Below are 27,900 nucleotides of genomic sequence, written 5' to 3'. Positions count from 1 at the left end.
ACCATATATAGACAGAGACACAGAGGCTATTTAACTTTCCAGCTTCATGAGGGTATGCTTTTTGAATTTCAGCCACCAGGGGAGCTGTCGCTTCACCATCCATTTGTGACACTTTGGCTTTAAGACCAAGAGAGAAAGAGAGACCAAGGTGGGGGGAGGCTATGGCCCTGTTACTACTGGCTTTGTGCATAAAATCTGAATAGCTATTTGGGAGAAGATAGCAAGAGCCTTTCCTTTTCCAACTTTTCTGCCATTCAGGAATATTTAATATAACATCCTGAACAGGTGAAAGGGGATAAGTTGTCCTTCTTCCCCTCATATGATCAAGCGTCTTCAACAAAGTTGAGAATTTTTGCTGGTCCCCACTGACAACAACATTGGATTCCCATATATAATGTTGCTGGCCCCCAGACACAGTTGGTGCAAAGATAGATCTGTCAGTAGCAGTGACAAGAAGCAAGCCCAGGAGGCAAAAACATTGGGGATGGACAGAAGGAATGTGTGACTTGCCCCACTTCTGTGTGTGTGCATCTGTCAATTTTATGAGTTACCTCTTAATTGAGAAGTGTATACATGCATTAAAGCGATAAAATGAACAGACTGTACGGAAATTGCTACCCACTTCCAGTTTTGAAAGAAATAGAAGTGATAGAAATGAGCTTGGAGAAGTTTTATGAGGTCCTTTGTGATGATGTCATAAGAACTAAGGTAACAATGAAAGAAATTCTGGAAGTTTGAGGTTGCACACTATCTAGCAACCACTTCCAATTGATGAGCACTTCAACAGACCTGGAGAAGGTACCATCTGTTTTACAATTATATTAAGTAGTCTTTTGAGTAGAACTATCAACTGGAAGTCTCCCTTTAAGAGGAAATAGAACGTAGATCCTGAATACAGCTGTATTTAGAACAAAAGGGAGTGTTCTTCCCTTACACGTTGATAATTCTTTACATTTATATTGAGACTTTTCTAAGGCAGTGAAGTAGAAGCACAAGAGGTATCAATGGCAGAAGCTGGGGATGACTGCTCTTTCTATTTTCATTCCACCTGTATAAAGGTAAATATTACAGAGTTTATGATGGCTTGCATCTGATATATCGTTATGCACTCCCAACTTTCTAAATCAGGAGTAAATCAATGGAGAGTGCCACAGAGATTAGAATACAATCCTGAAGTCTCGTAGCCAACACAAGTATCCCTTTAGCCACTTGCAATCCCTGTACTTAATCTCTTACTGAGGAAAACCAGTTTCATTGATCTGAGTAGGAGACAAAATGATGGCTTCAACACAGCCTGTTCTGCAAAGCCTAAGCAAGTTGTCTTCCGGTATGATGGAGGACACTCTTCCATCACTAGGGTACAAAGCACATTCAGCTATTACTGTGGCTGACTTCTATATATGAAATAAATATGTGTGCTATTTTTGCATTGCCTCAAGAAGCAGAATGCTCTGGACTGCTCTTAAAGAGAGCAAGGAAACCCGTGTTGCTTCACCGTGCAATCAGAATGCCACTGTGGAAAAAGAACTCTAGTCTGCCATAAGCATCTTGATCTTTTCGTTTGGAAAACAGCTACTGAATACATTTCCTCTGATGAGCTGTCCTTCTCTTTGCCTTGTAACTGAGCAGAAATTCGTGTCTATGTGATTCCAACTAGGTACATTTCCAGTCAGATATTCTCCGTGAATTAAAACGACGATTTGTGTGGACCACCTGTACTATACGTACATTTCACAAAGTTCCTTGAATTTTTTGCAAGTTTTTGAACAGATATCTTTTTTTCCTTTTATCTTGGCTGGTCTTGCACTTAGTTCTGGCTTGGAGATAATTTTTGGTCTAAACGTCTAATCTCTAGTTTATATGCTGGGGAAGATGTTGTTGTGTCAGTTGCCAGTAGTTTTTCCTTTCTGTCCATTTCCCCGTTGTTGTTTTTTTTATTGAGCAAAATGTCCAACCAAGACAAAGGGATTCTTCTATTATTCACATTGTTAGATTCTGCTTTTGAGCCCATCAAATGTAGATGACTAAACCCATCCAGTAAGACCTTCATAGGATGTAGTTAAAGAATCTGTGGATTTATGGGTATAAGTTGCATGTGCTGCCTTTGCAGCTAACAGACTTCAAGTGCAAATGTCAAATATTATTGGGACAATTTTTAAACCAATTAATTGTGAGGGTTCTAAGAAAAAAATGAAAAGAGAGGGGAAGACATAACATTATTATATTTGTTAACTGTCAAAAGACAGTTGCTATATCAAGGTTGGACTATTATGCCCTATAGATATTTTTAGACTGCAGTTTTCATATTCTTTGTGGTTTCTAATGATTGACTAGGGCTGATATTATTTTTTAGAGGGCCACAATTGCTCACTCCTTCCCTACAAACTCAGATGCATTGTGGGAGGAAGATAGCCCTGCCCTGCTGCAGGATTGCTGGTGGAAGACAGCTAGAAAGACAACCCTATGGATCTTATCACACTAGAGCAGTACTTTCCAAACTTTTCATGTTGGTAACACACTTTTTGGACATGCATCCTTTTGTGACACAGTGATTCAGTTTTGCTTGCAAACTTGAGATTAAACTAGCCCCTTATAAGAGTTTCATACAAAATCTATATGATATATGTGTGTGTGTGTGTTTCATATAATCTTTAATGTATAAATGCAGTTTGGAGTTTTTTTTTCTTTAGACTCCTTATGTTCCACAGTTGATTCTTGTGTTGTTAGCAGATTTTCTTTTCTTAATTAGAAATTTATCAATTTTAGTAGTAATTACTGCAGCTTAATCAACAATTGTGCAAATTATAAAAGTACCTACACTTCAACAGCACCGGCACTACACTTCTGTAGGGATTAAATTTCTCTGGAGATTTTTAAACAGAGGCTAGATAGCCATCCTGTGAGGCTTTTTGATGTCTTCCTATCTGGTTGAAGGGAGTGGGACTAGATGTCCTTGAGAGTCTCCTCCTCCCCCCCAACACTCTCTTTCCAAGCAGCTGCCAGGCAGCCTTTGTTTGTGGGGCAGGGGAACATTTTTCATGCCATATATCTATGGACAACAGGCGGCACACTAGTGTTTCCTGACACACAGTTTGGAAAGTTCTGCATTAGAGCCTAAAGAGTAGACAAAGAGTATGTATCCCTCAGTTCTTGTGGGTTTTTTCGGGCTATATGGCCATGTTCTAGAGGCATTTCTCCTGACGTTTCGCCTGCATCTATGGCAAGCATCCTCAGAGGTGAGGTCTGAGGTCAGACCTGATGACCTGAGGTGAGGTCATAGATGACCTGAGGTGAGGTCATCTATGGCAAGCATCCTCACCTCTGAGGATGCTTGCCATAGATGCAGGCGAAACGTCAGGAGAAATGCCTCTAGAACATGGCCATATAGCCCGAAAAAACCCACAAGAACTGAGTGATTCCGGCCATGAAAGCCTTCGACAGTATGTATCCCATTTGAAATCCTATGACTGCCTCATGTAGAATTTGGTGGATTGTAGTTTAGGGAGGGACCTTTAAAATGCTCAGCCAGAGAGGACCTGGACCTCACTAAACTACAAACCTTCACCTGTGACAGTACTCCACAAATGGATGGAACATATTCTCCTTAGTTGGTGGCTAAAGAATGAGACTATAAATATGGTATGTTTTGATCAAAATTCTGGCAATATACAGGTTTGAATGTTGAAGTGGAACTTGGAGGAACCAAGATCCAAACCCCTGCTCAGCTGTCTACTGCGTATTTAATTTTATAATGGAGATAGCTTTCACTACTGTCTGCTACGTATTTTGTATTGTTCTTTAACCCTTGATGTAAGCTGCTCTCAGTCCCTTTGGGAAGATGGGGTGGGGTACAAATAAATTATTATTATTATTATTATTATTATTATTATTATTATTATTATTCTGACACAAAACACAGTATGTCACAACAAATGAGATATATATGCTGGATTTCGTATCATAAAATCACAAGTCGAACACTTCCCAAGCGTGTGATGTATTTTCGAATGATGCCTGCAGATCCAAGTAAGGTGGCCTTTTACAGTTGACCGATCGTGATTTTGTCAATGTTTATTGTTTCCAAATGTCGGCTGAGATCAAATCACTTCTGAGATCAAATGACCACTGGGACCACTTGTAGTGGTTTATGCCAGAGCCTTTGCAATTCGATTTTGAGGTCCTGATAACAGCTGAGTTTTTCTTGTTGTTTTTCCTCAATGTGACTGTCACCTGGTATGGCAACATCAATAATGCAAACTTTTTTTCTTTTCCACAATCGTGATGTCTGGTGTATTGTGTTCCAAAACTTTGTCAGTATGGATTCGAAAGTCCCACAGTATTTTTGTGTGTTCATTTTCCACTACCTTTGCAGGTTTATGATCCCACCAATTATTTACTGCTGGTAGTTGGTACTTGTGACATAAGTTCTAGTGAATCATTTGGGCCACAGAATTGTGCCTCTGTTTGTAGTCCGTTTGTGCATTTTTCTTGTAGCAGCTGAGGATATGATCAATGTTTTCATCAGCTTCCTTGCACAGTCTGCATTTTGGGTCACCAGCTGATATTATTATTATTATTATTATTATTATTATTATTATTATTATTATTTATTGAAGCCCACCGGCTGACTTGATCAAGTCATATTCTCTCATCCTCAGAGGAAGGCAAAGGGAAATCACCCCTGCACAACTCTTGCAAGGAAAGTCCCATGATACATTTTACTAAGAATAATGAGAAAATGATCCCAAGCTTTATTCTTGGAATATAGCACTGTAATAGTGTTGTTCTTTTGGGACAAATGTAGCCATACTTTCTTACAAAAAATAATTTTAGCAAGTGGGAATTAGGTAGGTCTGTATTCTTCATTATGATCCAGCTCATGCTCTGCAACAGGGGTTCTCAAACTTTTTCAGCTGTGGAGCCCTTTTTGAAGGAAAGGTTTCTCTGGGAGCCCCAAGAAATGTTTATATATTGTGTGTGTGTGTGTGTGTATAGATCAGGCATGAGTAGAGCCTTTGGATACAGGGGCTGTATTGGACACAGCTCCGTGCAGCACACTGTGAGAATTGCTGCTTTACAATGATCAGTGATATTCCGATGCTTCCCAAATTTAGGTGAGTATGATGAGGGAGAAATTGTTCCTGGTTGTGCCATGTTTGTGGGATTCTCTCTCAAAGTAAGCTTGCTTCACACCAAGCTTGATGGATTTGTAGTGCTAGACAAGCATCTTTTATTTGTTCACCCTTTCCAACAGGTAATTGAAGTGATTTGATATTTTATTTATTGTTTTATTGTTTTGCTGATTTTGATTGAGTTTTCCTAGCTGTCTAATTGCTTTTACATGGCATATTCTGTCAGTTGTGGAACCTAACTAATGACAGGCTAAAAACACATTTTGAACAAAGTGTGCTGCATGGCTGAGTTTTCAACCCCCTTTCTCTCTCTTCCCTTTTCAGGGATCAAAGTGTCGATTCCGTCATTGTGAAAAAGCTGTTGGCAGTGACACTGTGTGCTCATTATGGAGAGAGGGAAGATGTTCCCATCACCTTTGCAAATTTAGACATATGGAAATACAGGTAGACACGACAAGCTCTTTGAAGTGGCCTTCTCTTGAAGCAGAGCTATTATAAGCATTTATAGGCTGTCTTCCACCTCTGCTACTGCAAATGTGACATCTTAGCGTCACATCTGTGAAGCACAATGTTCCTTGTGACACTGAGGTACCACCTTTGGGAATAATCAGACATCTTTTTATTGACTAAGATAGCACTAGTTTACACCTTTACCAAGCTTGAAAAGATGAATGAATTCATTGTATTTTAAGGATCTCTCTATGTGTACTTTAATTCATCTTTCTGCTCTTATAACCCTTTTCTTTGAGCTATGGTAATGGAACATTTTATATCAGAGGACACAGAGAGGAAACGTGTAATGTGCAATAAAATCCTGAATCTTATTAAAATTTTGTGGCAAGAGTAGTTTTTGGCTACAAAGAAGCCATGATTACTGTCAAAGGCATTTAAAGGGAACTGAGGAAAATGTTTCACTATAGGATGGTTCCAGCCCAGTCTACCTGTCCGAACATATCTCCCGTTATGAACCAGCTTGGGAACTAAAACTGTCTGGGGAGGCCCTGCTCTTGGTCCCACCTTTTTCACAAGTGTGGCTGGTGGGGATGAGAGACAGGGCCTTCTCAGTGGTGACCCCTTGGTTGGAACTCCCTCCCTAGTGACATCAGATCAGCCCCCTCTCTCCTATCCTTCAGAAGAAAAGATCTGGTGCAGGCTTTCGAAAAATAGGGCAGTGCAGTAATTTTCAATGTGAAATATGTGCAATTGACTATGGAATGGCCTTAGACCTTGATCCCTGGATGGCATGTTTTAACATTGAATGTATTTTAATCATGTTATTGTGTTAGTAATTTCAATCTAAATCATTTTAAGTGTATTTTGTATGTTTTGAGGCACTGTTAGGTGCCAGCTGTAAGCCACCTTGAGTCTCCCTCAGGGTAGAGAAAAGGTGGGATATTAAATAAATAAATACATAAAATAAATAAGACATATAGTCAAAACAGCCATTAATGGGAGGGAGGGAGGGAGGGAGGGAGGGAGGGAGGGAGGGAGGGAGGGAGGGAGGGAGGGAGGGAGGGAGAATAGCCTCAAGAATTGTCTTGCAAATGACCAAACTCTCACACAGAGGTATAGTTGGTAGATTCTACCATTGTCCTCAAGCCTGGCTGCAAACTATATCACAAGCAGAATGCATTTGGGTTTGATTGAATTTTTGTTATATAATGTTATAGTGCAAAGATTAAAACATCTTTTCTATGGAGGTTTTTTTATTAGTGGGAAGACACTTTTGAATCTGGCCTACTTGGGAAAAGTGTGTGTGTCCATTTCTTTGTTGATATCATTTTTAAGACCTACTGGCTAAACTTATGTTGAAAACAATCGGAAAGCTGGCCAGAACAATTTAGATCATGCTTGTAGACCACACATCTGTAGATCTCTGTTTTTGTCTGTGAAGGATTCAATAGAATTATTGGGGGGGGGGGGGGTTAACTTCCCATTTGCATAGTTTTGTTTCATGAACCCCATCCATGATTTTGTGTGGTATCTGGAAACCATTTAATTGGGAATCATTTCTGTCTTTTTCCACAGCAAAAATACAACAAGATCTCATGTTTCTGGGAAACACAGCCTTTGGGCTGCGTGAGAATCAGTTGTGTCTTCCATCACAAGAAACCTCGTAATATAAATGGACTTTTTTTGCCACCCAGTAGTGGTGAGTACACATATTTTCTCCCTATTCTATGAACTGAAATCGAACACTTAAATGTGTAGGAATATTTGGTATCTCTGTATTAAACAAAGTGCAGCAAAACTACTGCAATATGAGCCTGTGGTAGAGACAGGAGTAATTACTCAAGATGCTCTTGTAAGGTTAAAAAAAAGAAAAGAAAATGTATATTTATTAACCGAGGAAATCCATCTTAGGAAAGGAAATATACAAGGAATATTGTCCTATATTTTGTTACATGAACCTATAAATACAGGGTCTCATGTTGCGATAAGCTACTATTTATCATTGGGTTTGGAGCTGCATAAATGTTCCTTTCCCAAACAAAGAGGATATCTAAACGCACCTCACGATGTGTTTAGAAAATCTTAAGGTAGTATAAAGACTATTGAAGACTTTTAGACACATACATCATTCGTACGACTTCATCAGATGGCCAGTGGCAGGAGGCGTGGGGAATCCAGTGCCTCACATTGCACCTCACCTCACCAGCATTGCCCACCAGGAGGGTGATCACATGGGGGAAAGTGTGAGTGCGCAGCTTCCCCCCCATAGATACAGGCAACACGGGAAGCCTCCCATGTTGCCACAATGGCGGTGGCATACCGATTCCACCCTCCTTCACCCACAGAGCTGACACAACATTGTTTTATGGGAGCCAGTTGACTCCATGGGTGACTGGGGCTAGATCAGCGTAAGCCGTCGATACTAGCTCCATACGATGAGGAAATGAAATGCCTTATCTCATGATGAGTGACAGAAATGTAAAGTATTCTTCACCCCTCTATCAATGAGCCAAACAATTTGTACATTAAAGGATTATGTATGAGTTATTTAAACATTACTACAGTTGTAAACTACTCATAAAACATTCTTTTTCCTCATGTCTTCTCTTTAGGCAATCATTATTGCAAGTGGGGCCAGGATTGTATTTTCACATGTCATTGGATTTTTTGTTTTTCTTTTTCTACTATGTAAGCTGATATGGCAGAAATTTTTAATCCATAACTTTAGTCCCCTTGATTTTGTTTCATTACTTATAATTATACATTATCATCACCCTACTGGATTGCAAACTCCTGCACAGTGCACCGTAATCTGAGTATGTTAACATGGCATTAAATTCCACTGAGGTCTAAGGATGAATCTACAGTGTAGAATTAATGCATCTTGACAACACTAACTGTTATGGCGCAAGGTCATGGAATCATGGGAGTTGTAATTTAATGAAGCACCAGCACTCTTTGGCAGAGAAGGTGAAAGACCTTGTAAAACTGCAGTTTTCATGCTACCATAGCATTAGACCAAGGCAGTTAAAGTGGTATCAAACTGCATTAGTCGTACTGTCTAGATGCATCCTAAAGCTTCCACATTGATGTTTTTATTATTAGATGTTAAGAATGCATATTCTGCTGCTTGCATTAACTTTTGTGCTTTTTGTGAGCATATTGGATGACCTACACTCTCTTTAAATGCAAAATAGCTATTTTAGGGGACCGTGATATGATTTGCCTATTTTTTTTTTAGTGATAATAAATATTAATGGCCACATGATCAATTTATCAATTAGTTTCAGACCTTGATATATTCCTTGACTCGCATGCATCAGCAGCCATCGAAAGTTTCTATGGAAATCATTTTGGGGGATTCCAATATACAGTTGTTATCCTGAAAGTAAAATAATATTTATTTATTTATTTACTATTCTTGTATACCGCTGTATCTCAAGCCCGAGGGCGACTCACAGCGGTTTCCAAACAGCAAGGACAATAAAAACAACAATAATCAATATACAAGACAGTTAAATTACACAGTTCCATTAATAACCAATAAGCAATCAACACTACACAATTATCATAAATCCCATCCCCCCGATCGCCTCATCATCCAAATGTGATCCAAATTCGTCGTCATTGTTCCGTTCCTATGTTCACATTACCACACTTGCACTGAATTACTCAAACGCCTGCACAAACATCCAGGTCTTGAGCTTTCTACGGAATGTCATGAGCGATGGTGCCAGCCTAACGTCTACAGGAAGGGCGTTCCACAGCCGAGGAGCCACCACCGAGAAGGCCCTATCCCTCGTCCCCGCCAGCCGTGCTTGAGAGGCCGGCGGGATCGAGAGCAGGGCCTCCCCGGAAGATCTCAAAGTCCGGGTGGGTTCATAGGCCGAGATGCGGTCAGCTAGGTATCTTGGGCCGGAACCCTTTAGGGCTTTATAGGCCAGTACCAACACCTTGAATATCTTGCCAGCTTCCTTCTATAACCTATAATTTTCTTAGACTGACTATTATAGGAGCATGTAAACATCCAGTATCTTTTCCTTATTACCAAATGTACCACGTGAAAGCTGGATTGATGAGAAAATGAAAAACAACAAGAATAAACCATGTATTATGTAACTTAAGGAGCTCCTATTTACATGTAGCCAAAAGATGGATATTTAATTTTATATTTAATTATGAGAGTATTGTTCTAATATAGAAAAAAAATGCTGTATGAAAAAAAATGCGTGTAGAAAATATGGAGTTGAAATTGGAAAGAAATAATCTTGAGTATTTCAGGAAAGATCTACATATGGATTACTGTCATATATTTTTCCTGGAAAATGCTTGTGCATTTTATCCCTTTATAACAGGCTCCATTTGTATTTTTACTTTAAAAGAGATAAAGACACTTTTTCTCAACTGTAACTTGGGAGAAAAGTGGTGGGAAATGTGGTTAAAAACTGTCAGAATGCAAGGATGACATCGTGCTTAGGGTCATCAAGGTAATGGATGTAGCATGCAAATAGTATGACTGTATTTACAAAACAAGTGAAATATTTTTGAAAGATATTTAGTGTAATTGTGTTTTATGATTTTGGCATTTTACTCAACAGTTTTATACTGAACTTTAAAGTTCCTTCCTGTAGATGCTACGTTACAAAAGGAAGTTGAGGAAGGGATTTTACATCTTGACCAAAAACAAGATTCCACAAAGGGTCAAGAAAATACATTAAGACCTATTCACCCACCATTGATTATTACCATCAGTCTTGAGGAAGATGACGAAGAAGAACAAGAAGAAAAATGTAAATACTTTATCAGATTTCTGTGTCTGCCTTTTCAGTGTTTCTAGACAACCAAATCGTCCTAGAAACAACTGCCCTAAAAACAAGGGTTTCTTGAAACACTAAATAATTCCTATGCTAACAGTAGGCCTTTCTGAGATCAGTTAAATTGTATTTACAAGGTCTTTCCAGGGCACAATTTTATTAAAAATAAAATATATGTTGGTCCACACCTTCTCATTTGCATTCCAAAATGGAGTTAAGGAAAAATTTTGACGTTGGTAAAACTGCACTTTTCAGTTTAATGCTATTTTTAAAATAAATTGGAAATCAGTAAATTGGACTAAAATGGCTGCTTGAGCTATATCTGGGTTGTGGATCTAGACTTCTGATAATGAAACAGCCTAATGTAAAAATATATTTACATTATATATTACATCTGTCAGGAGTGCTTTGAATGCAGACTGGAATGCCCACGACGTCTCTTCCAACTCTATGATTCTATGATATATTTGTTTATCTTGCTTGTAAAAACCCTGACATTTGGAATTCCACAGATGAAAAATGAAATCTTCTCTTTTAAAGCCTCATGTAGTATTTCAGCGGTGAAAGTTCGGTTACAACATATTGTAAATGTGATTGTTTTGTATAGTGCTGGAAGAAATCTGATACACTTTCATTCAGATGGGTTTTTTTTAAAAAAAAAAAATCTTTCTTACAGATGCATCTTATTTACTATCAAAGACACCAGAAGACATAGAAGAAGAAAGGGCAATAAAGGAGATGTGTTATAAATCTGGTAAGAATCTTATTAAAGATTTCCACCATTCCCCTTTCTTTTCTTTGTTGATATCACTGGTAATTTCTCTTCTTTGACTTCTTGGGGCTGTTTCAGGAGAATATTACAGAATTCAGACATCTCAGGAAAATCACTTAACAAAAAACAAAACACCGGGGCTAGAGAATGAATTCTTCAAACACATGGAAACTGGCAGAGATTTACAGGAAGGTAACTACTGGAGAAATAGAACTTTGAACAGAGAATGGTTTTTTAAAAAAAGGATACGTAGAATTATTATTATTATTATTATTATTATTATTATTATTATTATTATTATAATATAACAATTTTAAACACATTTAAAAGGTGTATATGTGTGTGTGTATGTGTGTGTAGGACCCCCTGATGGCACTGCTTAGTTGCTGAGCAGCCGCTGAGCTGCTCAACTTGCGGACTGAAAGGTTGGCAGTTCAAATCTGGGGAATGGGGTGAGCTCTCATTGTTAGGCCCAGTTTCTGCCAGCTTAGCAGTTCAAAAACATGCAAATGTGAGTAGATCAATAGGTACCACTTCTGCGGGAAGGTAACGGTGTTCCATGCAGTCATGCCGGTCACGTGACCTTGGAGGTGTCTAAGGACAACGCTGCCTCTTTGGCTTAGAAATGTAGATAAGCACCATCCCCCAGAGTCAGACATGACTAGACTTAATGTCAGGGGAAACTTTTACCTTTACCTTATATGTGTGTGTGCATATATAATAACAAGGTTTTTAAATATATCTACACACACAAACATAAATGCATGCATACATATATTGAAAATGTTGGATATCACGTTTCTTTGTGACTAGTAAGGTTCCTTGGTCCAATCTTTGGCATTTCCAGTGAAAAAAAAAAAAACAGGGATCAGGTAATATGAGATCTACTGACAGTTTGAGAGCCAAGTCAGAATAAATAACACTAAAACTAGAAGCCGGTCTGAGAACCTCTGCAGCTGGTCTGAGTCCCTCTGCGGAGGTAGAGAAGGTCGGGATATAAAAGCTTCAAATAAATAAATAAATAAACAACTAGCTTTCCTTCTTTCTAATTATTTAAAACTGACAGCATTACTGATATATTCTTCTTGCTACAAATAATTACGAATGAGTCAAGTCAATTCAACACAATGCACCTTAGATCTGAATAAACGTGTATAGAATTGTGCTGCTGCGTTTTATCCTGGGCTATTTCAAGAAGTGTGTTGTTAAGGATTTGTACAGCTTGGGTGGGAAACAGAAAAGCCACATCACTCTATCTACCTTTAACAACTCATTTGGCTCATCTCTCAACTGATGAAGGAACTTTCAGTATAGTATCTCTGGGAACTCCAACTACTATTCCCAGGAGGAGCAGTAAGTTGTTCATGATCAGACTGGAGCAAAATGTGTTGGCATGCAGGGATATTGACACTGCACAACTGAAACAAATGTGTCTTTAAACTGTAAAATAAAAAGGCTTGTATTAAATATAATTCGGAAAAAAAGATTGGCTTGTAGTCTCAAATAGGAGTAATGATGTGAAAAAGTGATGTTCCTGTTGTGGACAGCCCATTTTTAGACCTTTTGTTCCACCCAGCTCTCTTATTATATCATTAACTACAGTTCTGTCATCGCCTCATCAGAGGTTAAGATTTTGAAATTTTGGGGATAAAATAAAATCAACATCTGACCCTAGTCACATTTGGCCCATTCATGTCCCACAGCCTTTGAAAAAGAAAGAATTAGAAACACTGCAAAAGCTAAGAGGATTGGACTTCCTTGACACCCACATCTCCATTATACTTTATTATACTGTCATGATTTGAATTGCAGGACTAATATTTGTCTTCTGTGTTTTTTTTACTACCTTGTTCAAGTCTTGTTTACTTATGGTATTACATTATTATAAGGACAGTCCTAAGTAAAAGGTGCTTTGTCTGTAGGTATTTTGGAAGAGACAAAACTACCTTGTGCCAGCTGAGCTACCCTTCTGCTGCTTTACCTGGCATTTGTCTGCACAAACATATTCTGCTGCATGATCTCTGTTGGCACAACTTCTCTGATAGCTGAGATCCATCAGAAGAGATAAAAAAGAGTATGGTGTTGTATAGTGGGAGGATCTGAGTTATGCCAGAGTAAAATCTTCCCAGGCACAATATCAGAACAAAATTTACTAGGATAATCATTTCCAACATCCCCAGCATGAGACAAGTTTGAATTCAAATAAATTCAGCTGGCCCTTCAGCAAAGCTTTTTCTCAACCATCTTGCTGGGTTAGGATTGTTTTCTAAACTCATTTTGTGATGCCTAAAAGACGGCTTTATACATGGACCTCACCAGATGGTCAGCACCGAAATCAGATTGACTACATCCTTTGCAGCCAAAGGTGGCGGACATCCATCCAGTCGGTGAAAACAAGACCTGGGGCTGACTGTAGCTCAGATCACGAACTTCTTATTGCCCAATTTAGAATAAAACTAAAGAGATCAGGGAAAATACACAGACCAGTTAGATATGATCTCACTAACATTCCTAGCGAATATACAGTGGAAGTGAAGAACAGATTTGAAGGACTAGATTTAGTAAACAGAGTCCCAGAAGAACTATGGACAGAAGTCCGAGACATTGTTCAGGAGGCGGCAACAAAGTACGTTCCAAAGAAAAAGAAAACCAAGAAGGCAAAATGGTTGTCTGCTGAGACACTGGAAGTAGCCCAAGAAAGGAGGAAAGCAAAAGGAAACAGTGAAAAGGGGAGATATGCCCAGTTAAATGCGCAATTCCAGAGGCTAGCCAGAAGAGATAAGGAACTATTTTTAAATAAGCAATGCATGGAAGTGGAAGAAGACAACAGAATAGGAAGGACAAGAGACCTCTTCCAGAAAATTAGAAACATTGGAGGTAAATTTCAGGCAAAAATTGGTATGATAAGAAACAAAGATGGCAGGGACCTAACAGAAGCTGAAGAAATCAAGAGAAGGTGGCGAGACTATACAGAAGATCTGTATAGGAAGGATAACAATATCGAGGATAGCTTTGACGGTGTGGTGAATGAATTAGAACCAGACATCCTGAGGAGTGAGGTTGAATGGGCCTTAAGAAGCATTGCTAACAACAAGGCAGCAGGAGATGATGGGATCCCAGCTGAACTGTTTAAAATCTAAAAAGATGATGCTGTCAAGGTGATGCATGCCATTTGCCAGCAAATATGGAAAACACAAGAATGGCCATCAGACTGGAAAAAATCAACTTATATCCCCATACCAAAAAAGGGAAATGCGAAAGACTGCTCAAACTTCCGTACAGTGGCCCTTATTTCTCATGCCAGTAAGGTAATGCTCAAGATCCTGCAAGGAAGACTCCAGCAATACATGGAGCGAGAGTTGCCAGATGTTCAAGCTGGGTTTAGAAAAGGCAGAGGAACCAGAGACCAGATTGCCAATATCCGCTGGATAATGGAGAAAGGCAGGGAGTTTCAGAAAAACATCTACTTCTGCTTCATTGACTACTCTAAAGCCTTTGACTGTGTGGATCATAATAAATTGTGGCAAGTTCTTGGTGGGATGGGCATCCCAAGCCACCTTGTCTCTCTCCTGAGGAATCTGTACAAGGACCAAGTAGCAACAGTCAGAACTGACCACGGAACAACAGACTGGTTCAAGATTGGGAAAGGCGTACGGCAAGGCTGCATACTCTCACCCAACCTTTTTAACTTGTATGCAGAACACATCATGCGATGTGCGGGGCTGGATGAATGCAAAGCTGGGGTGAAAATTGCTGGAAGAAACATTAACAACCTCAGATATGCAGATGACACCACTCTGATGGCCGAAAGCGAGGAGGAGCTGAGGAGCCTTCTAATCAAGGTGAAAGAAGAAAGCGCAAAAGCTGGGTTGCAGCTAAACGTCAAAAAAACCAAGATTATGGCAACAAGAATGATTGACAACTGGAAAATAGAGGGAGAAACCGTGGAGGCCGTGACAGACTTTGTATTTCTAGGTGCAAAGATTACTGCAGATGCAGACTGTAGCCAGGAAATCAGAAGACGCTTACTTCTTGGGAGGAGAGCAATGTCCAGTCTCGATAAAATAGTGAAGAGTAGAGACATCAGACTGGCAACAAAGATCCGCCTAGTCAAAGCCATGGTATTCCCTGTAGTAACCTACGGATGTGAGAGCTGGACCTTAGGGAAGGCTGAGCGAAGGAAGATCGATGCTTTTGAGCTGTGGTGTTGGAGGAAAGTGCTGAGAGTGCCTTGGACTGCGAGAAGATCCAACCAGTCCATCCTCCAGGAAATAAAGCCGGACTTCTCACTGGAGGGAAAGATACTAGAGACAAAGTTGAAGTACTTTGGCCACATCATGAGGAGACAGGAAAGCCTAGAGAAGACAATAATGCTGGGGAAAGTGGAAGGCAAAAGGAAGAGGGGCCGACCAAGGGCAAGATGGATGGATGGCATCCTTGAAGTGACTGGACTGACCTTGAGGGAGCTGGGGGTGGTAACGGCCGACAGGGAGCTCTGGCGTAGGCTGGTCCATGAGGTCACGAAGAGTCGGAGACGACTGAACGAATGAACAATTTGCAGATCAGGGATGAAGCAATGGCTTGCTAACTAATAATTTTGCAATACATGTGCAATGGAAAACTGTCTATTAAATAAAGTTTAACGAGTTCACTGATTACCTTATTTGCCCTTCCAGGTGATGGTGTTACAGTTCCATCAAAGTTTAACATTATTGAGCGCCAATCAGAGATAGCATCATCTCTTGAGAGTAACTATATACCTGATTTCAGTGCTTTTGAAAATGGAGGTAAGTATTTAGAAGATATATTCAGGTTTTCTTATTATAGAAAGGGGATTTGAATGGAAAAGTACAACATTTTGCACCAAAGTTACTTAAATAGCCCATCCACCATTATAGAGATAAGCTAATGTGCCTATATTAAGTCTATTCTTTACTTTTTTGCTCTCACGCATGGTAATCCTGTCCAGGTTTTTCAGGCTTCTCATATTACACTGAATATTGCATATTTGCCTTTACTTCAATAACTTCTTTTAATAAAGAGAGTGAGAATTGGGATTTTTCGGATGTCAGAATGCTGTTCCCAATATCCAGTTCCATCCTTACACAGCAGAAAATACTCCAAAGATGCAATAGAGCAGGAGGAGGACAGTATTGGCATTTTTGGGGAGAAATGCAAACAAAAAAATGTCTCTGGGCAGCAGCAAAGAAGTCACAGGATTTTATGTAATAAGTTCTTTAAGTGATGTTAGAGAACTCTTCCAATACAAAACTGAAACTTGTGTAGCCTTTTATAGATCAAGTAAGAGAGTGACCAATCAAAATATATAAGGCACTTGTTTATTTTTAATTTATTAATACAAAAATGAAATTGCCTTTTCCTCTCCCTTCTATTTCTGAAAAAATGGCTTGCCGTTATTTTTTTCCTATTGGAAGACATTACAGTTCAATAATATATCGGACTGTGGAACTACTTCAGCATTTTATTTTGGAATGAAGAAACAGAGCCAAACCAAACCATGTATTTGTGCCAGAATCAATAACTCACCAACTTCTTTTTTTAAATGTTACCAACCTTTTTATTTTTTTCTAAATAAACCAAAAATATCAATTGTATCAGCTGTAGGGGATAACAGAACACACTATGGTTGAGATTGCACATTGAATTGGCAGAATGTAATGTTCCCCTTTTACAGTTCCACATACTGTTTCACCATTTGTCAGACCCTTAGACTAGTTTTTCCTGCTGCTGTAGAGGAAAGGGGAGGGGGAGGCCATTCTGAGTACGAAGAAACCCTTGGGCTTGCTGGGGTGGGCTGGAAAATGAGGGTAAGTAAGTAAGTAATTAACTTTATTTTTATACCTCGCCTCCATCTCCCCGAAGGGACTCGGGGTGGCTTACATGGGGCCAGGCCCAGTTGACAGTTAAAACATAACATGTACAAAACGCAATAATCAATATAAAACAACAGTAGCAACATTATAACAACAATAAAACAAGCATCAGAAACAAAAACCAATAGAAAAGTTCAACCAACAATCAATAGTATAATAGGGAATGCACCCCAGTTGTTTTTCCATTGGGAGCTCAGAATTGTCTTTGACTACCCTCCCCTCACCACCAAGGAAAAGAAAGAGAACCCCCCCCCCCCCCCCCCAGAGCTGAAGATGAGCACCACACCTCAGAGCCAGAAAGGGAAGCCTTTACCTTTATCTGTGTTTGTTGTTTCTGGGTATTGAATGTTTGCCTTTGTGTTTGTGTATGCTGGAATCCGCCCTGAGTCCCTTCGGGGAGATGGATGAGGGCTATAAGAATAACATTGCTGTTGTTGTTGTTGTTATTGTTATTTTGCCATGATGATGATGATGATGATAATAATAATAATGATATTCTTACATCTCGCACCCATCTCTCCAAAGGGACTCAGGGCGGCTTACACAAAGCACAGAGTGCCTAAAAAAAGACATGACATAAAACACATTATAAAATACAATGGAATAAAGCATATGAACATATAACAACAAGATAAAACTCAGAAAAAAACAGCGCACATACATCAGTGGCAATAGCTAATGCAAACATAGCCAGGCTGTAAACAATAGGACTAGGGAATGGGAAAAAGTACAGAGCTGTAACCATAGGACATGGGCATGGCATAAAGTGCAAGAATGCATGACGAATTCATAGATCAACTAGGTGCTAGGCATTCTCCAAAGCTTGTTTGAATAGCCAGGTCTTCAGGTCCCTATGGAAGGACCTGAAAGACAGTGTGGGGGCCTGCCTAATCTCCCTGGGGAGGACGTTCCATAGCTGGGGGGCCATCACCATGAAGGTGCTCTCTCTCATCTCCACCAACTGTGCTTGAGCTGGTGGCGGGACTATCTCCTCCTCCTCCTCCTCCTCCCCCCCCCCCTCCTCCTCCTCCTCCTCTCCTTCCCCGGGACTTGCTGTTTTTGATGGAGTGCAAGGTGCCAGAAAAATTCTCTGTCCAATCCAAAAGAGACATAGATTTGCATAAGCCAAACTTCGTGCAGTGTGTCATTAACACGGTGCCACCCTCTTCCTCCAAGCCTCCAAAATTAGAAAAATACAAAGTTAAACCTTGGGTGGGGGTGTCATGCTTTTAAAGAAAAGGTTTCCTATTTTGAATAACTTCATTTGCAAGTTTTCTCTGTTTGGTTATCCATTCCCCTTTTTGCTGGCTAATACATATGTTAATTTAGGTGTGTAGAAGACTACAGTTTATTTATTTCTTTTGTGATTTTATATTTTTGTTTGTTTGTTAAATCTCTGATGTTCCCTGTCCCACAGGAGGTGATTGTTATTTTCCACACAGAAGTATATTTGTTGGTGAGATACAAAGCAAAATGTTCAGTGGAAAGAAAGCATTTACTGTGCTGAAGTGTTCCGATATTAAAGGTATTTAGAAATTGTGTCTCAATTGTGGAAATTTCCTTTTAAAAAGCACTTTTTTCCTATGCAATTTCAAAATACAATTTGGCACGTCATCTATTTGATTTATCTAATACGTTTTCAGAGACTTCGACTGCACTGGTGGTTAATTTCATTCACACTTAACACTTAGTTTGTTCTTTCCAGCTATGGCACATTCCATTCTCTTTGGTGCCAAATTAAGCTCTTGGGTTCGGAAGGATCAGTGAGTTAATTACTATGCTCATCTTCTACTGTCCTATAGACTGTTTCAACTTTCCAAGACATTAGGAAAAGATTGTGTTGGGCAACACATCAGATGAGCTTGAGCTCTATATTGCATAGCTGGCTGACTTTCATAGCATATTTGAATTCGTGTAGTAATCTGCTGGATTATTATGTCATTTTTCACAATAAGTAATACCACAAAGACATCACTGTTAACCCAAATAGTCACATGGATATTTCATTGGGAGCAAAAATATTAATGTCTCTAAATAGTGTCAGCTCTAGGGCAGGGGAACCTTTTATGATTGACACCACTGCTTCTTCACTGTTGCCACTGTCCATTTGCCTGCTTGTCCTTCTGAAGCAATCAGTGGCCAGAGAGAACTGGGTGAGCAGGGTTTATTTTGTCTTCTCTTTGTTTTTGCCATGTCTATCACATTTGGGTAGCAAGTTGAGATATCTCATAGGTGTCCAGATGTTCACATTGGCCAGGAGTGTGCACCAGCTGCACTTATCCTTAAATATTCCTAGTGTAAGCATAATGATGCATGCCTTACTTACAACCCATGCCTTACTTACAACCCATTTGGATTCTGTAATGCACTCAGTGCAGGATGGCCTTCAAAAACATTAAGAAGCTTTAGCTGGTCCAACTTGCTATGGCCATGCTGTTGAACAGGGCCGGTTAAAGAAAACACAGGATTGTCTTGTTATACCATATTTACTGGATGTTGTTTGTTTTGGAACACAAGCCATAACTTTAAAATCCCTGTGCATCTTCTGCCTATTTTGTTTAAAGGACCTATTTTCTCCTACATGAACTTGCCTGGCCCCTGAGATTTTCTTGAGTGGGATGGTAGTGAGGCTTTTCTCAGATCTATCATCCTTTGAGTAATGTTTGATGTGGGCATAGCTGACGGAAGGCCTTCCTTCTTTATGGCTCTTCCTGGATTGTGGAACTCCTTTCCAAGAGAGACCAGGTTGAATGCTGAACCCAGTCTCCCAGTGTCCTAGTCCAACACTCAAATCACCACAAAATATTCCCTCATTTAATAGTATTATTTATTTAATTATATTTTAAAGAATGTTTATAGAGAAAGTGATTTTCAAAGCTGTACTTCTGAACATAGTTCTTGGACCACATTCTAATTCACTGATGCAGCAAAGCAGGGCTCGCCTTGCCTTGCTAGACATATGTATTCCTTACTGTGTGCATATGTGTTCTGTGATTTTGTGATTTTATGCATTTACTTTCCTTCTCATTGGTGTCAAACCAAACAACAGAATGATGTCAGTTTTCTTCTCTTTAGCTACAAACCACGTGGAAAGTATAAAGAAGCATCATTTTAAAGGAGTCAAGAAAAAGAAATGGATACCTGATGAATCCAAAAACATACCTATTCCTTTGACGACAAAAGGTATTTTGAGCAATCATTTTAATAGCCAATAAATGTAACTGGTCATGGTTTATTAAATGAGACTAACGGTTAAAAGAATTTGTCTCTGTTTTCAGAAGTGGGAAAACTCCAATGATCTGACTATTGGGTTGCTCCCAAGATCCTCTTGGATTGCACTGACTCAGTTTCAAACCTCAATACTCTTAAGAAGTGGTTCTAAAACTTTGGTCCTCCAGGAGTTTTTGACTTTAACTCCCAGTTGCCCCAGCCATCTTGGTTAGTGATCATGGGTTGTGGTCCTTCAATACATCCGGAACAGTAAAGTATGAAAACCCTGCTCTAGAGGAACATATCGAGGGAACACACCTTGTTCTAGAAAAAGAAACATTGCACTAGATCAGGCATTGGCAAACTTCGGCCCTCCAGGTGTTTAGGACTTCATTTCCCACAATTCCTAACTGCCTACTGGCTGTTAAGAATTGTAGGAGTTGAAGTCCAAAAGGATGGTTACTGGTAGCTTCCAGAACTAGTGGTTCTCACTTTTGAGAGAAAAAAACTGATAGAATGTTAAAATAATAGAAAAGCATTCTTTGGGTCCATATGCAGCCCATAGATTTCATGTTTTTATATTCCACTAATTCTGAAAAACCCATCAAATCCACCTAGCAATATTGATGTACAGGGGCAGTTGTAGTTGTAATCCAAAACTATCAAGGGGGCACATGTTCCCCAGTCCTTTGCTATAAAATTAACAACACTAAGTAGCTTTTTGTACGTTTGGGGAAAATATTGATTCTTGTATTATTTCTTGCAGCAATGCATACTTCAAATCCTAAAAGTAAAGGGAATTCTCAACAAAATGATCAAAGCAAGAATGCTGAGAATGCTTCTTATGTTCCTTCTCAGAGAGCCAATGGGAGAAGCATATCCTTGAGTTCTGCCATGGCTGGAAGGTCACCAAATCTGAACTATGGTAAAGTTGGTGTAGGCAAAGAATCCAAGACAAATTTAGCTACAGGTAAGAACCTAATTTCATAGAATCATTTGCTGATATTGGGGCTCTTTTTTGTTAACCAGATTGTGTTAGCTCAATTAAAAATAAATAACACAGTAAGTTTGCCTTCCTAAAGTATTTTCAGTTGATGCACCCATTATAAAATGCCATTGCTAGTTTCTGGGTGCATATTTTTCCTTTTAAAAAATGACATCAGGACACCTTATTCAGAGCTTCAGGCTTTAAACTATTTTTCTGTACTTTTAAGTATTATTGGTTGCTTTTTCTATGTAATTAACCTTTAATTGTGATTTTCAGTCAAGTAAACTGACTTGGAATAAATTAAAAGAAGTATAAAAGTGTTTTAAATAACGATTGGAAATGTTCTTTCCAATCCCACTGTCTGTAGTTAAATGTCTATAATGATACATAGAGTTAAGGGAAAATGATAATTTATGCAATATATATATATATATATATATATATATATATATATATATCTTTTATTCAGAGTTGTAACCTGACTTGTTTATGTAATGTATATGAACATGTCTAAAGATTGGAATTGAAAAATCAAACAGTTGCAATTTATTTTAAAACATATTCGAGGTGTTAGTGGTTCTCTTCACACAGACTCACTAGAATAAACATTTTATTGGATTCTTATTTAGATGATAATGAATTGTCTCTTGAGGCCAGTTCTGGTTATAGTGAAGCATCCCTACTTGTTTAAGATGAACAACCACCAGTGAGGGTCTTTTTGCCTTTTTTTGAACTTCATGGGGATATTTTAGTAACTGCCATCAATAGCACATTGGAGAAGTCATGTGCTTCTGTGAGACAAGAGTCTAGGCTGATGGCAGCAATCCTGTTGGTATGGTCTCCCATGTTGCTGAGGAGCCATACTGAATGGGCGAAACAGCTCCTAGGTAGCAGCAGTAGTAAAGCACATATCACTGGTAAGATATTTCTCAGTGATAACGGTAGTCGGACCAAAACTGATGTTTGTTAGTACTGTACAGAACAAGCCACAGTAAACCTCCTTTAGAATATATTTTTACCACAGAAGCCCTACAATGAAGCAATACACATTGAAATGAATTACAATTAACCTTATTTTGGATAGCTTGGCTCTGTAGAAGCCAAGATGACCAAACTGAAACTGTTGTACTTTGGCCGTATCATGACTCGCTACAAAAGACAATAATGCTTGATGGTCTAGAAGTCATTAGGTAAAGGGAAAGATGGACTTAATCAAGGAAGCATACTTCAAGACCTGGCCGGGGCTCTTGATGACAGAGGAGCTTGGAGATCTCTCATTCATACAGTCTCTATGAGTTGAAATTGACTTGATGGCAGTTAACCACCAACAACTGTCCAAAGTATAAGAACTATCTGGATAGAAATATATTTGAGAACATCATAGGGCTAACATTAAAAAGGCAGGCTGACCTTATAATCAAGACATACCAGAATGTAGTAGTGGAGAATTGGGCAAGACTGATGAAATATATCAAATGGTGCAGAAGAAACTCAGAATTTAAAGTACACGTCAGATTTCAAATCCAGAGGGAGTTGCAAGAGTGTTTAAGTGGATGTTTATGGTTTAGAAATGCCTGAGCTGAAGTTGAAGCAAGGCTGGATGCAGGTATAGTGAGCCCAGATTAGAACCACAAACAGTGAAAGGACCATAAATCTCAGGCTTGTTTTCAGGACTCATTTGAGAAACTGGCAGTGATATAGAGAGCAGCAGTGAGGGCTATCCAGCTCATTGCTTGTGAGTGGAGCAGAGACTATTTATTTGGATGAAAAATACTCCTGCAGTCATTTGTGAAGGAAGATTTATTATTGCAAAGTTAGGCGAAAAATAAATAAACATTGCAAAGGCTTAGGAATTCAAAAATATGGCTAACTTTAATGCAAATTGTAACATCCCATAGTGGCAGGGAGAAAATCACAAGGCTAGAGCTTAAAATATTCAAGAAATCCAAAAGCCAGCTGATATACACAAGGCTAACCAAGCCTATGATGTATCTAAAGTCCCATCCTCTCCCATCCTGGTCTAACTTTGTGCTAGTGTCCCTGGAGTAGAATAGGTTTTGGTATGGTGTAACTCAACTTCTCCAAATCCCAACCCTCTGTCTGTTTTGTGACTCTTCTGTTAGCACAGGGGTTCTCAACTTGTGGGTCCACAGGTTTTTTGGCCTACAACTCCCAGAAACCCCAGCCAGTTTGCCAGCTGTTAGGACTTCTGGGAGTTGAAGGCCAAAACATCTGGGGATCCACAGGTTGACAACCACTGTGTCAGCACATTATAACCAGCATAGCAATTCTGCTGTCAGTTTGTTCTTTTAGCAGATTTCTAAAATCAGATGGGATAAGAGCATAATAATAAATAATAAATAATAATAATAAACTTTATTTGTACCCCACTACCAGCGGCGTGAGCTTCCGCTGTCAGCCCTAGCTTCTGCCAACCTAGCAGTTCGAAAATATGCAAATGTGAGTAGATCAATAGGTACCGCTCCGGCGGGAAGGTAACGGTGCTCCATGCAGTCATGCCGGCCACATGACCTTGGAGGTGTCTACGGACAACACTGGCTCTTCGGCTTAGAAATGGAGATGAGCACCACACCCCAGAGTCAGGCATGACTGGACTACCTTTACCTACCTTTACCATCTCCCCAAGGGACTCAGTGCGGCTTACATGAGGCCAAGCCCAAAATACATCAACCATAACATCAATAAACACAAGATCAATAAAACAATCAATAAAATACAAATCATATAACTCAGATGAACAAAAATAATAAACATTCAATAGTGACATATAAACATTTTAAAAATGGACGGCCAAATGTAATAGATTAAAATTGAAAATATGCTGACGTGAACAGAGTAAAATATAACTGAGATAGGATTTTCAGAGAGAACTGAGGGAACGCAGTCAATCCTAAGTCAGTATTAAAGTGCATTATGAGGGCATATTGCTCAGAGATCTCCTTATTCTGGGAAGGCACACTGGAACAACCACGTTTTCAGGCTCCTCCTAAAGACTGCCAACGTTGGGGCATGTCTGATGTCCCTGGGAAGTCTGGTTACATCCCGAATAGAGTACTACAACACGCTCTATGTGGGGTTGCCTTTGAAGACTGTTCAGAAGCTGCAAATAGTCCAACGGGCAGCAGCCAGATTTCTAACTGGAGCAATGTACAGGGAGCAAACAACCTCTCTGTTACATCAGCTCCACTGGCTGCCAGTCTGCTATCAAGCACAATTCAAAGTACTGGCTTTAGCCTATAAAGCCCTAAATGATTCCAGCCCAACTTACCTATCTGAACATATCTCCCTTTATGACCCATCTTGAAGGTGAAGATCATCTGGGGAGGCCTTGCTCTTGGTCCTGCCTCCTTTGTAGGTGCGGTTGATGGGAACAAGAGACAGGGCCTTCTCAGTGTTGGCCCCTTAGCTTTGGAATTCCCTCCCTAGTAAAATCAGGTCAGCCCCCCCCCCCCCCGACCTTCAAAAAAGATTAAAATGTGGATGTGAGACCAAGCATTCAGATAATAATTTTTTCTGTGCAATAAGTGAATAAGGAATAGTGCAATGACAATTGGAACAGCCTTGGACTATGATGTTGATTGTGTGGTTTTAAAATTGGTTTTAATGTTTGCTGTGCTTTTAGTGTTTGGTTTTTAATGTATACGTTTATTTTGTTAGATGTATGTTTGTATGGCATTGAACTGTTGTCTATATATAAGTGAGTTGCTCTGCGTCCCCTTCGGGGTGAGAAACGTGGGATACAAATATGGCAAATAAATAAATAAATAAATAAATAAATAATGGCATTATGGTTTCAGGGTACTGCATATCAGGCAAATTCTATTGATCACAGGCTTATCTGAAGGAAGCTTGGTTGGCCCACTTCTCTTTTTTTAGCAGGCAAAAAGCTTCTTTTAATCTGGTTAATGTAGAACAGTGGTTATACCATGACTTCTTTTATAGGTTAAAGGCCATTTTGATTTTTGGTTGCTGTAGAAGAGAGAAGAGAATCCCTACTTCGACAACCAAAAAAGCAACATGGAGATATTAGATGCATGTTATCCTGTATGGGGTGCTGACAGCATGCCAACTTAGTGTATATGCATTCAACTAGATTGGCAGAATAAAGACTGTAAACAAAGTTGTTTAACAAGCTGTATTTTCCTTTACAGAAAGATGCACTTCAGCGTGTAATTTACCATCTTGGAGAAAAAGAAGCCCACATATTAAAGTATATACCAAAGTTGAAAAAACCCATTCAGGTATTTTTAGTGCTGGCATTTCTGTTGTTACTTGCCATCAGGTTGACTTCAGTTTATGACAGTATTATGAATGAGGGATTTCCAAGAGCTCTAGTCATCAACTCCTCTGTTCAGGTCTGGCAAATTCACATCAATCATAGCTCCTTTCATTGAATTCACCCTTCAAATGTTTCCTAACTTGTTAAAAGTGAAAGCATTATATGATTGTTTAAAAAGATTTTAGAAGGTTTTTTTAATTGCACAGATTGTTTATTTAATTTTTATAGCTTCTGGTTAAGAAGGCAGAACTCCCAAACTATGTTAAATTTAGAACCTGTGCATTTGCCCAAATTGTCCTGGATAAGGAAAACAAATATCAAGATCCAAGGCCAAATAGCAAGTAGATCACAGCTTTTTCTTTCTTGAACAAACTGTTTAGAAGTCAAGGGATCAATTGCCATTTTAGGTCATCATGATGAGCTTGGGGGGCAGACATATCATTTTTCTTCTGACTAACCTGTTTGCATTAGAAGCTTTCTCTTTTGGTTTTCTCCTTAGTGAAATAATATGAAACTCAGAAAACAGCAATACGAGATAATGATTTTATTGCTGTGAAAGTACACACTGATTCTTTCTGTCTAGTGTTCCTGTTGTTTTTAGCTAATATTGTTGTAATGTGTCTTCAAAACATTTCTGATTCATGAAAACTCTATGGTGAACCTATCTCAGAGTTTTCTTGGCAAGATTTGTTCAGAAAGAGATTGCTTTTGCTTTCCTTTGAGACTAAGAGCCACATATCAGATGTGTGGTTTACCCGTAATTCATGTTCCATATCAAGATATTATTTAGGCCATTGGTTATGGAACACTTTGATGCTTTATATCTCACATGCCATGTATCAGTGTTTTCAGTCTTGCTCCTGTCATCATTTCAGAACCTCGAAGAAATGGAAGCAGATAAAATGGAAGCAAATTTGACAGACGAGGGGGGAAAAGGAATTGATATACGGAAGTTATATACTGCTGCTCTTATGGTTTACCCTCAAAAGCGTAAAACAAGCTGCAAATTCAAATGACATGCTCATCAAGAAATTAAACTGGAGATGCAAGGTGACAAATATTAACACTCCTAAGTGCAGAAGTACAGAGCTGGTAAAACATATGCATTAAACTATGTAAATGAGGCATGCAGTTCTGAATGAGTTCTTTTATTGTTGATATTTAATATAGTTTGAAAATTTCAGATACTTAGTGGGTACTATATTGTGATGGTCTAAATGCCTTTAAAGGAGAATTGTTAAAGACAAGAATTTAAAATACTCTTTCTCATACCCTCTAGAACACTTATTTTTAACGTATAGGTCTTGACCCCAAATTGGGTCCCTTAATTTAATGTTGGGGTCAAGAAACATTTGGCAACAGTAGAATGTTTCCGAACTCCATCAATTTACACAAATGTGTAAGCAACGAGGTGCAGTGTTTACAGTAGGTTCTGCAGAAAATGCTTCAGCCGGGCACCTTAACATAATGACCACCAGATACATCCCCGATAATGTACTGGCAACACTATAATACAAGAACAAATCACAGTTTGCTGCTTCTCTATGTTTAGGACACCAGTGTCTGATTCAGCATGTCAAATTCTCACAGTGCTTACTTTGGGCTTTTCTAAACATTGGAAATGTAACTGATTGGAAATGTACATGCATTCCCTTACTTGAAGTTAAAAGTGCTTGTTTGTAGAGGCCTTCTGCCACCTTCTACAGTATTTTGGAGATCTTGATTTTTAAAAAAATTCTAACTTGCTCTGAACTTGTTGAGAAAAAAACCCAAGAAAAAATGAAAAATGGAAAGGGGCATATTTTAACATTCAAATGTTGCAATAGATTGTTGAAGCAGTTTTCCCTCCTTCTCTAATTGGATGCTATGCAATTTGAATTTCTAGGCCATATAACTCTATAGCCATATTTCACATCTTGACAGCCTGAAGCAATTTAAATTTTTAATTCAAAAAGGCTTCATGTGTAATTTTTGTTAAAGGGGAAACTACTGTTAGGGCCTTTTCAGGGAGAAATGTGGAGTTCTCCAATTACCGACTGCTCAGCATCTTTGTAGTTTAGTGTAAGAAATATTATGATGATAACACGAACAGTACAACTTCATGTATAAAAATGTTGACTTGTTAGCTGGGACCTATTAATCACTGTGAAGGTTAAGTACTGTTAATAGCAGACAGGAGTTAGTTTCTTGAAGCCAAAGAACTATAATCAATGGAGTGATGAAAAGGAGAAAGAAATCAATCTTTAGGGCTGTCCCAAGTTGTCTACTTTTCTGTAAGTATTTCCAGACTGGGTGCCCCTGGTGGTGCAGTGGGTTAAAGCACTAAGCTGCTAAACT

General features: G+C 39.0%; 1 protein-coding gene across 1 annotated transcript; it reads left to right on the top strand.

Annotated features, from left to right (window-relative positions):
* The first annotated feature begins 1,004 nt into the window (after positions 1–1,004).
* On the top strand, positions 1,005–26,464 carry C5H12orf50 (chromosome 5 C12orf50 homolog). Its single transcript, XM_060776129.2, has 12 exons — positions 1,005–1,058; positions 5,457–5,576; positions 7,161–7,284; positions 10,217–10,375; positions 11,076–11,153; positions 11,250–11,363; positions 15,848–15,958; positions 18,483–18,590; positions 20,141–20,248; positions 21,042–21,245; positions 25,436–25,525; positions 26,439–26,464. Exons 1-12 carry the CDS (start codon positions 1,005–1,007, stop codon positions 26,462–26,464), a joined length of 1,296 nt encoding a protein of 431 aa, XP_060632112.2.
* The last annotated feature ends 1,436 nt before the right edge of the window (positions 26,465–27,900 follow it).

The sequence above is a fragment of the Anolis sagrei genome, chromosome 5, assembly GCF_037176765.1.
Source record: "Anolis sagrei isolate rAnoSag1 chromosome 5, rAnoSag1.mat, whole genome shotgun sequence".
Lineage (NCBI taxonomy): Eukaryota > Metazoa > Chordata > Lepidosauria > Squamata > Dactyloidae > Anolis > Anolis sagrei.
This window is presented reverse-complemented; position numbering and strand designations above follow the sequence as displayed.

What these genes read in the sequence shown, in the direction of transcription:
- C5H12orf50 (XM_060776129.2), top strand. Translation starts at nt 1,005, where the DNA reads ATGGCAGAAGCTGGGGATGACTGCTCTTTCTATTTTCATTCCACCTGT. An exon ending in TGGCAGAGATTTACAGGAAG is followed by an intron (nt 11,364 to 15,847) that starts GTAACTACTGGA and finishes TTGCCCTTCCAG; the next exon opens with GTGATGGTGTTACAGTTCCA. An exon ending in CAGTGCTTTTGAAAATGGAG is followed by an intron (nt 15,959 to 18,482) that starts GTAAGTATTTAG and finishes CCTGTCCCACAG; the next exon opens with GAGGTGATTGTTATTTTCCA.